The 14,233-nt window shown below is 35.7% G+C and overlaps 1 protein-coding gene across 4 annotated transcripts in view; it reads left to right on the top strand.

Annotated features, from left to right (window-relative positions):
* ITGB8 (integrin subunit beta 8) overlaps positions 1-14,233 on the top strand; it is an 83,943-nt gene that overhangs the window by 49,615 nt on the left and 20,095 nt on the right. For all 4 annotated transcript variants that reach the window (XM_074379600.1, XM_003934731.4, XM_074379599.1 and 1 more), the window contains 4 exons: positions 672-837; positions 1,424-1,582; positions 10,036-10,131; positions 13,513-13,602. In XM_074379600.1, the coding sequence (XP_074235701.1) occupies positions 672-837; positions 1,424-1,582; positions 10,036-10,131; positions 13,513-13,602 (511 nt within the window). The remainder of the gene's footprint in view (positions 1-671; positions 838-1,423; positions 1,583-10,035; positions 10,132-13,512; positions 13,603-14,233) is intronic.

Genomic DNA, 14,233 nt, shown 5'->3' on the forward strand with positions numbered 1-14,233 from the left:
GTGCCTACAAATTGCTTAGATTACCTTACAATATGTATTCCAATTTACCAAAACTACTCTGTCATCTGTTGTACCAGAACAGGACTGACACATCCGCTAATGGAGTTTCATAAGCCTTCTTGAGGTGAATGTGCCAGAGGAATCATTCTTGCTTTCTGGATATCATGGATTCTCAAAACAACTTTCATGAATTTTGATTGTTCATCAATAATTCCACCAAGCATCATTTAAAAAATTATTGCAGTATTAAAAACCAAATAGTAATATGATATTTCAACTAAATTTCCCAAAAACCTTTTCCAAAAAGGTTTCTCAGTTGTTGAGTGATAAGAAATCACTGCACATTCTTATATTCACCTTAAAAATTCAGAGTGCAGATTAAATATTGAAAGCCCTTAATTGTTCTATATTTAAAAACACATTTAATCATCATCCTATTTTGAATACCAAATGCTTATAGTCTTATTTCCTACTTGTGCAGAAATTGTTACCAATATCAAACTTCTCTCTAATTTTATAAGCACAGATTTTTGTCTTATAATATTTCCCTGGCACAAAAGAAGTACTCCCTTTTCACACAACTGTGCAATTTTACTGTTTAGTATTCTAGAATGCTTAAGAAAAAAGAGCAAAATTTTACAAAATTTTACTCTTCTTCTTTTCCTATATAGTGACTACAACTTAGACTGTATGCCTCCACATGGATACATTCATGTGCTGTCTTTGACAGAGAACATCACTGACTTTGAGAAAGCAGTTCACAGACAGAAGATCTCTGGAAACATAGATACACCAGAAGGAAGTTTTGATGCCATGCTTCAGGCAGCTGTCTGTGAAGTAAGACGTTTTCACACTGCTGAGTGTTTGCTAAGATACAAAACTTTCAAAAAATTTAGAATTTTTATTTTCTTTTTGATTTGTGAAGTAAAAACATAGTGTAGAACAATACATATCTTACGATCTCTTACTCCTCACTGATTCATTTTGGTGTGTATTTGGGACAGAGGGGCTAGATTTGGGGAAGTATTTAAATAGGAAAAGATAAAAGGGAAAGAATAGATTATGCACATGAAAATTCTTTCCAAAAGCATTGCTTTTCTCATGCACCACACTCCAAAGAACTAGAAGTAGACAGTTGTCCTCCTCACTTCAGCTTGTTCCCCTACTTTTTAATCTATCTGATTCTTCCTCCACTGGAACACCAGAAATCTCTAACGAGCAACTAGTGTGGTCACATGACCGTCGGAAAACAGAGGATATACAAATAAAAGTTAAATCTATTTATGCAGCAGCATTATATCCACGCACATGGTTCTAGCCTGACTTAATGTTCCTCCACTCAAACATAATGTTTACTTGAAGTAAAAACCACAGTACAGATCTATGTTATTGTACAAAGTCTAATTACATGTTTATTTTTAAGAGTCATATTGGATGGCGAAAAGAAGCTAAAAGATTGCTGCTGGTGATGACAGATCAGACATCTCATCTTGCTCTTGATAGCAAATTGGCAGGCATAGTGGTGCCCAATGACGGAAACTGCCATCTGAAAAACAACGTCTACGTCAAATCGACAACCATGGTAATGTAGCTGTAGCTCTAGTAGATATGGCTCTTTTGGTTAAAGGACAATTTTTAATTGGCAACTCAACTATTTTTGTACCAGGAAATTAACTAAAAAATAAAGATACAGAACAAGGATAAGCCATGAGAGAGAGAGTTTATGGAGCAGGGCAATCTATAAATACTGATCAATAAAATATATCACTAAAATACAGTTTTTAGTAGCTGACTCTTTGATGAATGACAAAGCACTGTGTACTTTTTGAAAATAAAAATGATACAAGATTTTACTTTTTACGTAATTCAAGGACGGGGGAAAAGCGTACCTTTGCTTTATAGAAATAGACCAATTCTACAGGGTTGGTACCGACAGACATTTTAAGGAGAAAACTTCACAGTGCAATAGGCAGAAACTAAAAAGAAACCAGGGAAAAAAGACAAGAGAGAAGAGAGTAAAACAAGGCAGGCTTTCTCTGCTTTGTACCTTACTTCTCTCTGCAGCTTAGCTATTTAAGGACTCTTTTTAAATCAGTGAATATCTGGCTTGCTTCCTGAGGGTTAGTACAAGCCCTGAATCATGTATTTAACATAATCACCTAGAACCACATCTCCCCTGGCATTAGCGAATTCTAGTTGTGAAGAATCAACAGCCCAAAACATCATTTACTTTTGATGTTGACATTTATATATTCTTGCAAATGTTAACAGTGCTCTTAAACTTTCTCAGTTCATAAGTCCCTAGTGTCTCAGTGATTTTTTTCCATGGCACCCATTGGCCAAAAGAAATACCTAATAGTTCTGTTTTTTGAGTGGTTAAGTCAAAATAACTCAACTATTTATGTCTTAGCAACTTAGTGGCTCCTTAAAAATAATACAAATGTATCAAGTATAGAGAGACATGTTTCAGTTTTAGTAAGTAACTTATTAAGAGAAATTTTCGAATCCTTTAGTCAGATTGGACATTATTACCCTCATTTCTTCTTCCATGTTGATTTTCAGGTTGACCAGCTTGGCAAAAATTAATGTCATTTAAAGGAATAGGACCAAATGTAGTCTGAAAACTATGAACTCCCTTCAATCAGGTTGTTCATTGGTACCTGATATATGCTGAATGTCACTGTGTTTCTCTTGAAGATTTAAATTACTTCCTGCCACCCTTGGGAGTGTGCTGCAGTGCACCAAGAAACCTCACACACAGTTTGAGAATCATAGTATCAGAAGGATAAAAATTATGCTGAAATTTGTGTGGTTCCCATGGGTAAATTTTAAATAGATCACCAGTTCATCTGTAACACCCTACCAGATTTGTTCAAAGTCTAGAGGGGCAATTGTATTACCATACGAAACGAGTTCAACTCTTGGTTATCTTAGTTTCTTGCAAGTAGTATCAAAATATAAAGATTTTAAAAGGTAACTAGAGATTGAATTCAAAAATTGAAGAATTGGAGTTATTCCAGTAGTATCTTTCCATTTACTAATTGTCTTCTATTCAGCCTTATTTCACTTTGACAGACCCACCTACTTCTACTTAGTCATTTCTTGTCTATCCTTCCTTCTATTTAACCTCTTTTGATCAGTGGTAGAGTTCTAATTTATTTATTGGGAAATAGAAGAGGGTACAGGAAGAATTATTGTATGGTAAGACAAAGAGAAGATTTTTATTTTTTAAAGAAGAAGTAACAATGACATTAGTCTTAAATCGTATTATTATTTTGAAGTTTTGCCAAGTCACTGAAGTCATTTCTCTATAATTGTATTTGAAACGATACTATTGCTCATCTAGGGAGGATTTCCTAGGCAAAGAAATGCTGTCATACTTTTAGGCAGATACCACGTTATAGAACCTTATGGAAATAAGTTAAAATTCCAGTGGAATTTTAGATAGGGCTTGGCATTCTTATGACATCAGGAAATTGGATGATTACATCAAAAACTTTTTTTTACCTTCTTGGTCATTGTTTTCAGTATGTCAAGGAATGACCCTCCCACATGTCACTGCTGCTGTATATTGAGTAATCTAAGAAATAATGTGTTTGTTAACACCTTAGAAGGATACTTTTATTTTATTTACCCCAGGTCTTTGTTTTAAGGGATTATCTTCCTAAAAATTCTCATTCCCTTCATTTGTACAGTCACTTCCTACATATTAGGCCAAATAAGCTGAAGCATTTTGATCAATCCCTTGGCCAGAAATTTATATATTCTAGAGATACTGCTGCTTTGGAACCTTCTATATCTAAAGCTACCTTGACCTTGACTCTAGGCATATTTATTTGAGCATTTTAAAATGACCTCTATCCTCTCCTATTTGGCCATTATGGAGGAATTTTAAATTTTCTATAAGACAAGTAATCAAACACTTTGCTTCCTGGCTTTCTCTCCAGCAGCCGACACCAGTAGTGTTGAATGGTATCTGAGCTTCTTGGTTTAAGGCTCTGAACTAAGATTCCTGAGTTTTTTATTTATAAAAGGAAATAATTGATTTTTTAAAAAACCCTTTATATGTCTAAATTATGTGGGACAGAGTTCTCTTGCTTGTACGAGTAGCTATTTCCTGCAGGTCAGTGTGAACCCTAGACAAATAACTGCCATTTTATTGAATATATATTCAACTGAAAGCACTGTAGCAATCGCTTTGCATAGTTACAAATTAATTCTTACAGAAACTCTATAATGTAATCATAATTAGTCTCCTTTTACAAACAGAAGGACTGAGGGTCAGAAACGCTAAGTACGTTGCCTGAGGATAAACAGCTAAAACATTAATAAATTGCAGAGCTGGTCCAAATCCATCTCAATCTTATATTAAAATCTGCGTTCTTTACTTTGCCACAGTCTATTGACTGAAACATAGAAGAAACAAATAATAATGTACCTGTTGTCTTTCCTTCTCTTTCTGGTTGCAGTCTTACTTATGAAAGTATAACCCAGATGATTTGACTTACATAAGTTATAAAACAATATATAAAATACTTTATATTTACATATTGCGATATTTGTCTATGGTTTCTGGCAAATGATGTTACACTATTGAATAAATTCCATTTTCCACTGATTTTTCTTCAAGATCAAGTGCCAGAATAAAAAAAAACTTTAGCAGTAGTATAGTTTCATAATTTGCCCAGTAATAATGACAATTTGAGGTGTGACATTCTATTTAAAATGGCAGATGTTAATACAAAAATTATTAATGGCATAGAAGATAGGCTATTAATACTGAGGGTCTGGAATTTCACCCTGTCTCCCCAACCCAGCTTCCCCAGGGCTATTTCCACCGTGAGTCAGAGCCCTCCCAGAATAGCATCAGGATCTTCAGTAACAATGAAAGGAGCCCTCCCAGAATAGCATCAGGACCTTCAGTAACAATGAAAGGAGACCAAGGAACAACTACGTGGAGGTCATCCAATGAACCTTATCAATGGGATTTTCAGATGTTGATGGGACTCACAGTTTTAAATAGAGAGAATCAAATGGGCAAGATCCTACCACATTCCTATTTTATGTACTAGTGCATACCATATAGTCACTAGTATTTACTAGTTTAGGCTTGGTGTTTTTCTATGCAGCCTTTTATATATGCCTCATCACATTGTGGCCAGTGATTTTTTTTATCCCTTCTACCATGTAACTTCTCAGAATCCCCTAACTGCTGGCTTCGTAGTTCATTCCTTTCCCTGCAGGCTCATTTGGGTAGACTAGCTGCGAATAGCTCAGCATCGTGTAGTGTCTAAGCAGAATGCAGAAGGCACACTGCGCATTACTCAGCAGTTTTGCTTTCTCATGGGCAAAAACAGTCAACACCGTGCCTCTCCTCATGCAACTTTAACATGTACTTGACTTTTAAGTATGCCATTGAGGAAGGTTTCTTTTTGCTGTGAATCTTAACTATTCGGAATTACACTTAATTTTTCCAGGGCTACAGATGAATAAAGAGAGCTTAAGAAGCTAGTTTACTAATATAATCTGTAACTTTGCTGCCCAAGTTAACAAATGTTCAAAAAGCTATTACATTTATTCCTTTTTTCTAAAAGGGACATTTCTGACATATTCAAAGCCTGGAAGACATTTATAACTAATGCTGAGATCAGACAGAATTCCATGCAAGGAGATAATTGTGATCTTTTAGTAAAGAGATCTGTTAATTTTTTTTTTGCTGTTCCCTGACAGAGACATGACCTTTTCAGCTTCAGAATATGTTAAATCTCTCTCTTTTTCTGCTTCTCAGCTTCTTTGTCTTAGGCACATACTAATAAAAATGCAAATTCATTTTACACTTATTTTGTGCCAGGTATGGAATACAGCTAGAAAGTTTTAAGCACATGTGCAGCTTTTAAAAACTATTCTTATATCTTTTGGGGCATTTAAAAACTATAAAGTGCCTGAGTTCGGCTTGTTGAATGATCTGCTTCAAATTGTAAACTCCTTGAGAACATTTCAATAATAATTTTACAGGAAAACTAATTTGAATGTTTCTCATATTCTCAAAAAAGGTGGCCTGGAAAGGATCTCTGCAAACAATATTTAGTTGGAATTGTCTTAATTGAAAGCAAAATTGCATGTAGAAATCACCTGTGCCAGACTCAAAGTGGCCCCGGCTCTGCTTGCGTAATACCTTTTAAATGGTATTGCAAAAGTGACACAATAAAATTCAAATTTGATAAAAGTGTAAATGGAATGGAATATTCTCATTAAATTAGATGTTTTAGGTAAGTCATACTGAAGCAGAAAGCTTTTTGTTGCCATTATTATTGAAAAACTTACAAAAAATCAATGCATGCCCTTCTTCAGTAAATAAAGTATCGTGATTACAACTGATGTCAACTTTGGCAGGGGCCACAAACTCAAACATTTCCAGGGCCAGGTAAGAGAGACGAGCAAGTGACACAGGTCAAGGAAAGCACATCCAAGAGCATATCTTGCCTTTAGGAACGGCCTCCAAATGTCTGTTATGAAGCAGTCTTTTGGTGAAAACTGTCTTTCTTGAGTGGACGGACCTATGGTGTTTGTCTCTTCATGTTCATTTAACACCAATCAGCACTCCAGTGAAATGTAGACATTGCTTTGCTTCTATTTTATAAATGAGGAGGAAAAGAGGTGCTGAAGGGATCAGAATCTTGTCTGGAGTCACACACCCCTACACAGCAGTACCCATCATAGACACTAAGCTTTGCGACATGAACCGCTACTCATCATTCGTCTTAATAATTACAGAATGATAAGTGAAAGCCTTTACACAAGTTAACCTGTTTAATTTTCACCATCTGAATGGTAGATAGTAGCTTTTATACCTGCTTTATACCTAAACTGGATTCCAGAAAGGTTCAGACAGTTGCCCAGTGTCACATAGCTAGTCATTGCAGAGCCAGCAGTTGACGCCCAGGTCATCTGTCTCCAGAGCCCCTGCTGGTGGTGCGGTTCTCAGCTGCAGCGATTTTACCCTTCAGAGGACATTTTCATGTCCCAAGACATTTTAGCTGTCATAACTAGGGAAAGAGGGTGCTACTGGCAACTACTGGGTAGAGACCAGGATCCTGTTAAACAGCCCTCAATGCACAGGACAGCCCCTTTGTCAAATAAAAAATATATCCAGCCCGAACTGTCAATAGCACCACTCGTGAGAAACCCTGGTCAGTGCAGTTATCACGGTACGACTATGTAGATAAAAGATTAACTATTGGGACAGATGTTGGCTGACACGTCATTCAAAGGGTCATCTCTAAATAAATCTCTATTTGATTACTTCTATGCTGTTTGCCTCTTTCCTCTAAAAAATCATGCAGATAATTGAGATTGTTATTTAAGCTGTTTGGTTTTTATATCTGATTACAATATTCCATATTAAAATTCTATATTCTATTCTAAAAATTTATATTTTGAATCTCACTTGTATAAAGAGACACTTAAATGCGTTTTTAATCCGTCTAGATATGCACATTATTAAAATTCTACCTTACATCCGTACACAGTTATCTGTACCCAAAATTGTTCCCCAAGAATCTTTCTTACCTCTTTTTTCCTTCTGACATTTGTAAGTTACTTCCCACAGCTTTAATTACTTAACAGCTGTCTTGGCATATTGCTTTCCTTCTCCCTTTTACCCCTGACATGCTTGTTATCTCTATTAATTATTTTCAGAGTTAACAGAAACAATGTGTAATGGGTTAGACAGAGAGGGAGTTGGAGTTCAGGAGCAGTGAAATCACCAGAACTTGAGAGTTGGCTGAAGAGGGAGTGTGTCTCCTGCTAGTGAAGTAAAAGACATAAGAGATAAAATACTTTTTTGAAGATGGGCCGTTTCGTGAAGGAAAGTGGAAGGAGCTTAGGCAATGGCCATTAGCCCACAGGTCTCCTGTCAACAGTGGTTCATTTAAACATCTGTTACAGATTTGTAATTTTTAAAAATCTGCCTTGAGGTACTTGGAATTTTCTTTTAAAAGAGGTATCTCTCTAGGATTCAAAAAAATCTGTTTTTGTAAGCTTGAAAAATCAACTTATCTTCATAATAAGCTTCTGACCAAACTACAACTTTCTAGATTTGAATGTATACATTTGGTCAAAGTGACTTCCTGTTTTTGGAGAGGGGAAGAGATTAAGAAGTCTTCAAAAGCTGCTTACATCTTAGAGTGTCATTTAAACATTGATTTTATGTGAGTTAAGGAAAAGCTGGTTAAAAACATGGATTACATTTTCCTTAAAATACAAATGTTTCTAAAAACTAAGAAGGGTGAATGATTGGCAAGATGTGACTACCTTTTGTCAAAGCAAAAATACTTGGAAAGTAGTTACTACCATTTAAAAAAATTTCCAATACAGCTAGATTTACCTTGCCTCTAACTTGTTCTCTGTATTCACTAGCATTATGCAAACTGCCATAAATATATTTTAAGATTATGCTTTTTCTTAGGAACAAGGAATAAGAACTTATCTGGCAGAATTTGGATTTTTGCAGCTTTTTTCAATTACTTTAAAATTATATTCTTAAGAATTGCTGTGAGAAAACTTTTCTTATGCAGACCCACGTGTTAATACTTTTTAAGCTTCTTCATAAGTTGGTTTCATACCACATGTAAAGCCAACTCATGAAAATTTGATTTGTTTCTGTCACAATTATAGACGATAGAGAAATAAAGCGTTATTTGTTACTTAGAGCTTACATTATAAGTGAAACTAGTTAATTTAGCTCTTTTACCAAGTTCACATAGTTATCACAATACAGAAATGTTTACCAAGATAGTTTAACCAGATTTTCCCTTAAATAAAATACAGCTAATATTGGAGGGTTCAGCAGGAAACAAAAACTATGGAGTAATTTGAACTTAAATGTTAGGATACTAATTGGGCTCAGTTACATACTAATCTTTGGCTTATGCCAAAAGGCACCGATGTATGAGGAGAGACTACCAGTGAACTTTTACGTCATCTTTCTGTTAGGTATCTAGTTATAAACTTGTTATTTGAGACAATCATCTTAATTTCTGGAAGACTATTTATAGAAAAAAATACCAATAGTATATCTAACTATGTAACTGTAGATAGCAATTTATGTAATCATCGGATTTCTCATGTTCTCTAAATTTCTCATTTTCCTACTCATCCCTAACTTTCTCATTACCACAAAGAATGGCACAGTTGGCACTACATAAATTTTATTTGTCAAAGTAAAGCAGGTATAAAAGACATCATACCACAAAAATATTGAATATAATAAGTTGAGAAATCTGTCATCTGTACCTTGTATAAGCAGTTGGAAATAAGAATCAGAGTTGCTATGAGTTTCGAGCACTTACTGCCTGCAAGAAAAATACACTAAATAGTTCACTTACTGTTGTCATCTTTTTAATCTTGCCAGCAACGGTGGAAGGCAGGTATCATTCATGCGTTACCCAGGATGGAACTGAGAACTTTTGTCGTAAGGTGACAAACCTAGGACTTGAGTACAGGATTTTCTGCTTCTAAAGAGAGTTTATACTATATCATATTATATATCAAATGTGTATATATAGGTATATGTGGATGTTTGAAGGTGTATGTGTATATATATGCTTATAGGTATACACACATACATGCATATGTATTTACAGTTCAATATTTGTTACAGAATTTCACCTTAGAATGTGATTGTCAGTAATGTGTCTCTATTTCTGAATATTAAATTCTCTGTGAGTTACATAACTTGGAGTTCAATGTTAATCTACAGAGATGCTGATCACTCTTTGTTAGTTATGTTGAATTCAGCTCTCTTCATCTTTTTAAGTTACAGGTTTTTATGGGACTTTTGTATATAAAATATTTTAATACATGGATATTGATGTTATGATTTTTTAAAAATGTCAATGTCTCTATTAAAACTGTAACCCTTCCCAGGTACATTTTTATGTAAGTCATACAGTTTTCTTCATAATAGATGTTTGAATATGGATAGAATGGAGCTGTGAAATTTCACTCCCTTCTTTATTTCATTATTCATTACAGGAACATCCCTCACTAGGCCAACTTTCAGAAAAATTAATAGACAACAACATTAATGTCATTTTTGCAGTTCAAGGACAACAATTTTATTGGTATAAGGTATGTTAACTCCAAAAATGTGAAAATTAAAATTTTTTCATTGGTAATTGAAATTAAGAGGTTTCTTTAGAGCCACAGATAAGGACTCTGGAATTATTATATGCTGTACAATCTAAATTCTATATTGTATTACTAAAGTAATCATTTACAATGTCTTAACTTGGCATTTCAGTACAATTTCTATTTAGGTTTGTAACATCTAGAACTAAATCTGAGAATTGTATTTGATACACTTGAGGTCAGCCTGATGCTTAGGGTGGTCTCAAATGTGACAACAATAGAGAAGACTCACCAGGCAAAAAGTAGTTCAGAATCCATCTCTGCATCTTGCATGTCCAGATTCCTTCTTATTTTGGTCCATGAGCATATCCTTGTGATAGGTTAAAGCTGGAGAATATCAGCTTAATTCTCAATAGCACTGACACACCTAGCTTTGGTCTAGGTCATTCAATAATGGACCAAAAGGGGCCACTGAAGTGGCTGAGCTAGTCAAAGCCTTCACACGTAAGAATAATCTTGGTGGTGTCCAGAGTCCTTTGGACCAGGTGAGACCCTGAAGCAAAATTAGCAGCTGTGTCACACTGGAGGTGCCACGGACTCCCCAGCATAGACTGTTTCTCTCTGACCCTGCTGTAGCTTTCTTTTCACAATCTTTAAGGCTCTTGTTTCCTAGAAACTCTCTTGTTTCCTTTTCATGAAGCTATAACACCCTAATTTTCATTGCGCATCTCTGTTCACTTGGTCTGTTCATCTCCTTTGCTATCTTTGCTTCTGCCATCTACTCCCTAATTGTACATCCCCCCTCAGTGTCCAGTCCCAGTGCCCTGTACTGGTTTTTTAAAACTGCAGAGAAATTACATTGTCATTTGGCTTCAATAAATACTTGAACTCATTTGCATATGTCACAGCTGGTGTTCCTGCTACCAGTTTCCCTATTACCTCCCTACTTTATCATCTGAAAGTACTACTTTAATCATACCACTTCTTCCCTTAGAAATCTATGGTGAAGCTTTGCTTATTTCTTTATTCATTTTGTGTAAATTTATGGAGTGCAAGTGCAAGTTTGTTACAGGTGTAGATTGCATAGTGGTGAAGTCAGGGCTTTTAGGGTATCTGTCACTCGAATAGCACACATTGTACCCATTAAGTGATTTCTTATCATCCACTCCCCGTCCCAGGCCCTCATCCTTCTGAGTCTCCATTATCTATCATTCCACATCATGTATACACATTATTTAGCTCCCACTTATAGGTGAGAACATGTGGGATTTTTCTTTCTGTGTCTGACTTAGTGAAACTTTATTTAATTTCCTGTTTTCTCACATGTTTATACCATGGAACCACTTTTTAAGGTAACAACAAACTAACATCTGCAGAAGTAGGACTCTGGCCAAAGTTAACCGGCTCAAACCACTTTGTTAACCACAGTAACAGCTTCCACTTATTGGGTACTTAACTACTGTCAGGCATTGAGTTTGTAGACATTTATTAATCTAATCCTCTGAGTAACTCATAAAAATGAGGGCAGACATCTTAATATGCCCATTTTAAAGATGAGGAATCATATTTAGGGAGGTTAAATATTTGCCCAAGGGTTTCTAACAACCCAAATCCTGTGCTCTTAATGGCTAAGCTTAATAGTTGACTTTGAAATACTGCGCAGCTTTCTATAGCTTTTGTATCCTCTTTGCTCTTCCTCTAACATTATTTCCTGATAGCATTATTGGCTTTAGCAGTTTCTTCCTATTCTTTTTAAAATGTGCCACTAACTGAAAAACCATAAAACCAAGTTTATTATTAATTGAATTATGTACAAAGTCAGAATCAACTGACTCCAAAGCGTGGGAAGCTCCAGTGTGAGCCCCAGGCATGCCCCTGTAGTCATCTCCTTTGACTGCCTAGAGAAATTTTTTATCAATCACCTTTCACCTGGGTTCTAACAACCTGATAGCTGATCTCTGTAATCCATCCTCCATCTGGCTCCCAGGGTGGTCTACTGAAGTCACAAGTGTGACCACAGTACTCCCTTGAGTAAAATGTTTAAGTGGTGCCCTCTGAATTAGAGGACCAAGTCTCGAAGTTGGCACATGAAGCCACGTGGTCTCTGCTTGCCTTTTTGGCCTTATTGCCCCACTGCTCCTTGCCTTGCAGGAATGCTTCTCATGCCTCCAGCCATGCTTCTAATCATCCTGTGTACAAGCATTCAGTCAGGCTGCTTCTTTCTTCTGTGCCTTTGTTCTTGCTGCCTACCTTCGCTTATGTCTGGAAGCCCTTCTCCCTCATTACTTTATTAACTCCTACTCATTCTTTAAGATATGGCTTATAAGTCACCTCCTCCAAGAGATAGTCCTTGGCAACCTTCCCCAGCTCTGAAATGCTTGCCAAGTATCCCTCTCATTAGGGTCTGTGCATATCACTATTGTTTCTCATGTTCAAATGTACAGTGTTCAGTGAAATTGTCATTTATATACTGTGAGATCCTTAAGGGTACAACTATGTGACCTAGTGATTTAGCATCTCCAAAGTGGTATACAGTAGGAGCTCAATAAAAGCCTAATAAATGAATTTTTTGAATCTATAAATGATAGAGTTTTCCCTATGACTTGAGGTACCAAATTATTAATGTCTAAGTAATGGCTGGCATACAGTGGGAACTGAATGATACTTGTGAATAGAATAAAATGCAAGAATTAATGGACTTCAAAACCTTTTACTATCTGATTTCCTACAAATAAGTTCCATTTAGTCAGATGGGCCTTTTTTCTATTTTTGCTTCATCTACGATTCGAGTAGACCTTTAAACCTTCGTTCATTCTCCCTAAAAAATATCTCTGTAATTAATAAGCAACATCCATCAAAAACACATAGTCCATGAAGTTTCCACTTGTGACTATGACTTTTCCTAACTAAAGAAGTTTTGGGAAATGCTGTATTAAACAGTGTTAAATCATTTCCAAACTGCAGGCCTACTCTGAACCTTTTACTTTGCAAATGTGCACTTTATATTTTTAAGTGGAAGAAACCATATGCAGAACTTCTCAAACTTTTTGTTTTGGATGTTTAAAATCTCTTGGGGTTACAGTCCGTGGAAGACACTTGGGAGATGCTCATCTACACTTTGACTGGATTTTTAGTTGTCATGTACAGTGGTTTCAGATGCATACACACAGTCATGCACATATACAGATACACACAACCACTATATGAGTATATGTTCTGGCTGCTCAACTAGGTTGCTTATATTTTTCTTGTGTCATATATGCTTTCATTCATGTAATGGTTCACCTTCAATGGATAACTACGAAACTATTTAATATGTGTTGGTTGCTAAATCATTGCATACTATTGTCATTGTTTAAATGCTACTGGTATGTTTTATAGGATCTTCTACCCCTCTTGCCGGGCACCGTTGCTGGTGAAATAGAAGCAAAGTCTGCAAACCTCAATAATTTGGTAGTGGAAGCCTATAAGGTATTTATATACTCCGTACAATTTTTAAAATAAACTGTTTAACCCAATTTATGTAGCAAGGTACAAAGTAGTGCCATGTCACCCTGAGAGGAGAAGTAGAAAGCATATTAGATTAGGAATTAGGAATCTGAAGTTCATCCCTGGCCCTACCACTAACTAGCTTTCTGCTTTAGGAAAGTCGTTTCTGCTTTCTGTGCCTCACTTTTCTCATTGATAATCAACTAAGATTGGGCTAGAGGCTATCTAAATTTCCTTCTACATCCAATGCTTAGTGAATCATCAAAACATGGCTATTTCATGGTACTTGATTACCATGAAATTGCATTATTTCCTATGCCATAATGATAAAGTAGAAGTCCACAGTTATGTAAAGCAATAATCTGCCAGGGAATTTGAACTATCTGGGATATAACAATTATTAAAAGGACTCTGTTGGAGTCTTTATGATCAACCACTTGATCGTTCAACAATTATTTTAGCAGTTTTATCAAAATAGTTTGATGAAAAGAATCACCTTAGTAGATATTCTATTTTCTTGAGTTGATGATTGTATGCTGTTGTCACTTCTATGAAGAGTGAATGCTTCAATGCAAAGAATTTAAAGAAACATCTGTTCTTTCAACCTGGGTCA

Source organism: Saimiri boliviensis, chromosome 10 (assembly GCF_048565385.1).
Source record: "Saimiri boliviensis isolate mSaiBol1 chromosome 10, mSaiBol1.pri, whole genome shotgun sequence".
In the NCBI taxonomy this organism is placed as follows: Eukaryota; Metazoa; Chordata; class Mammalia; order Primates; family Cebidae; genus Saimiri; species Saimiri boliviensis.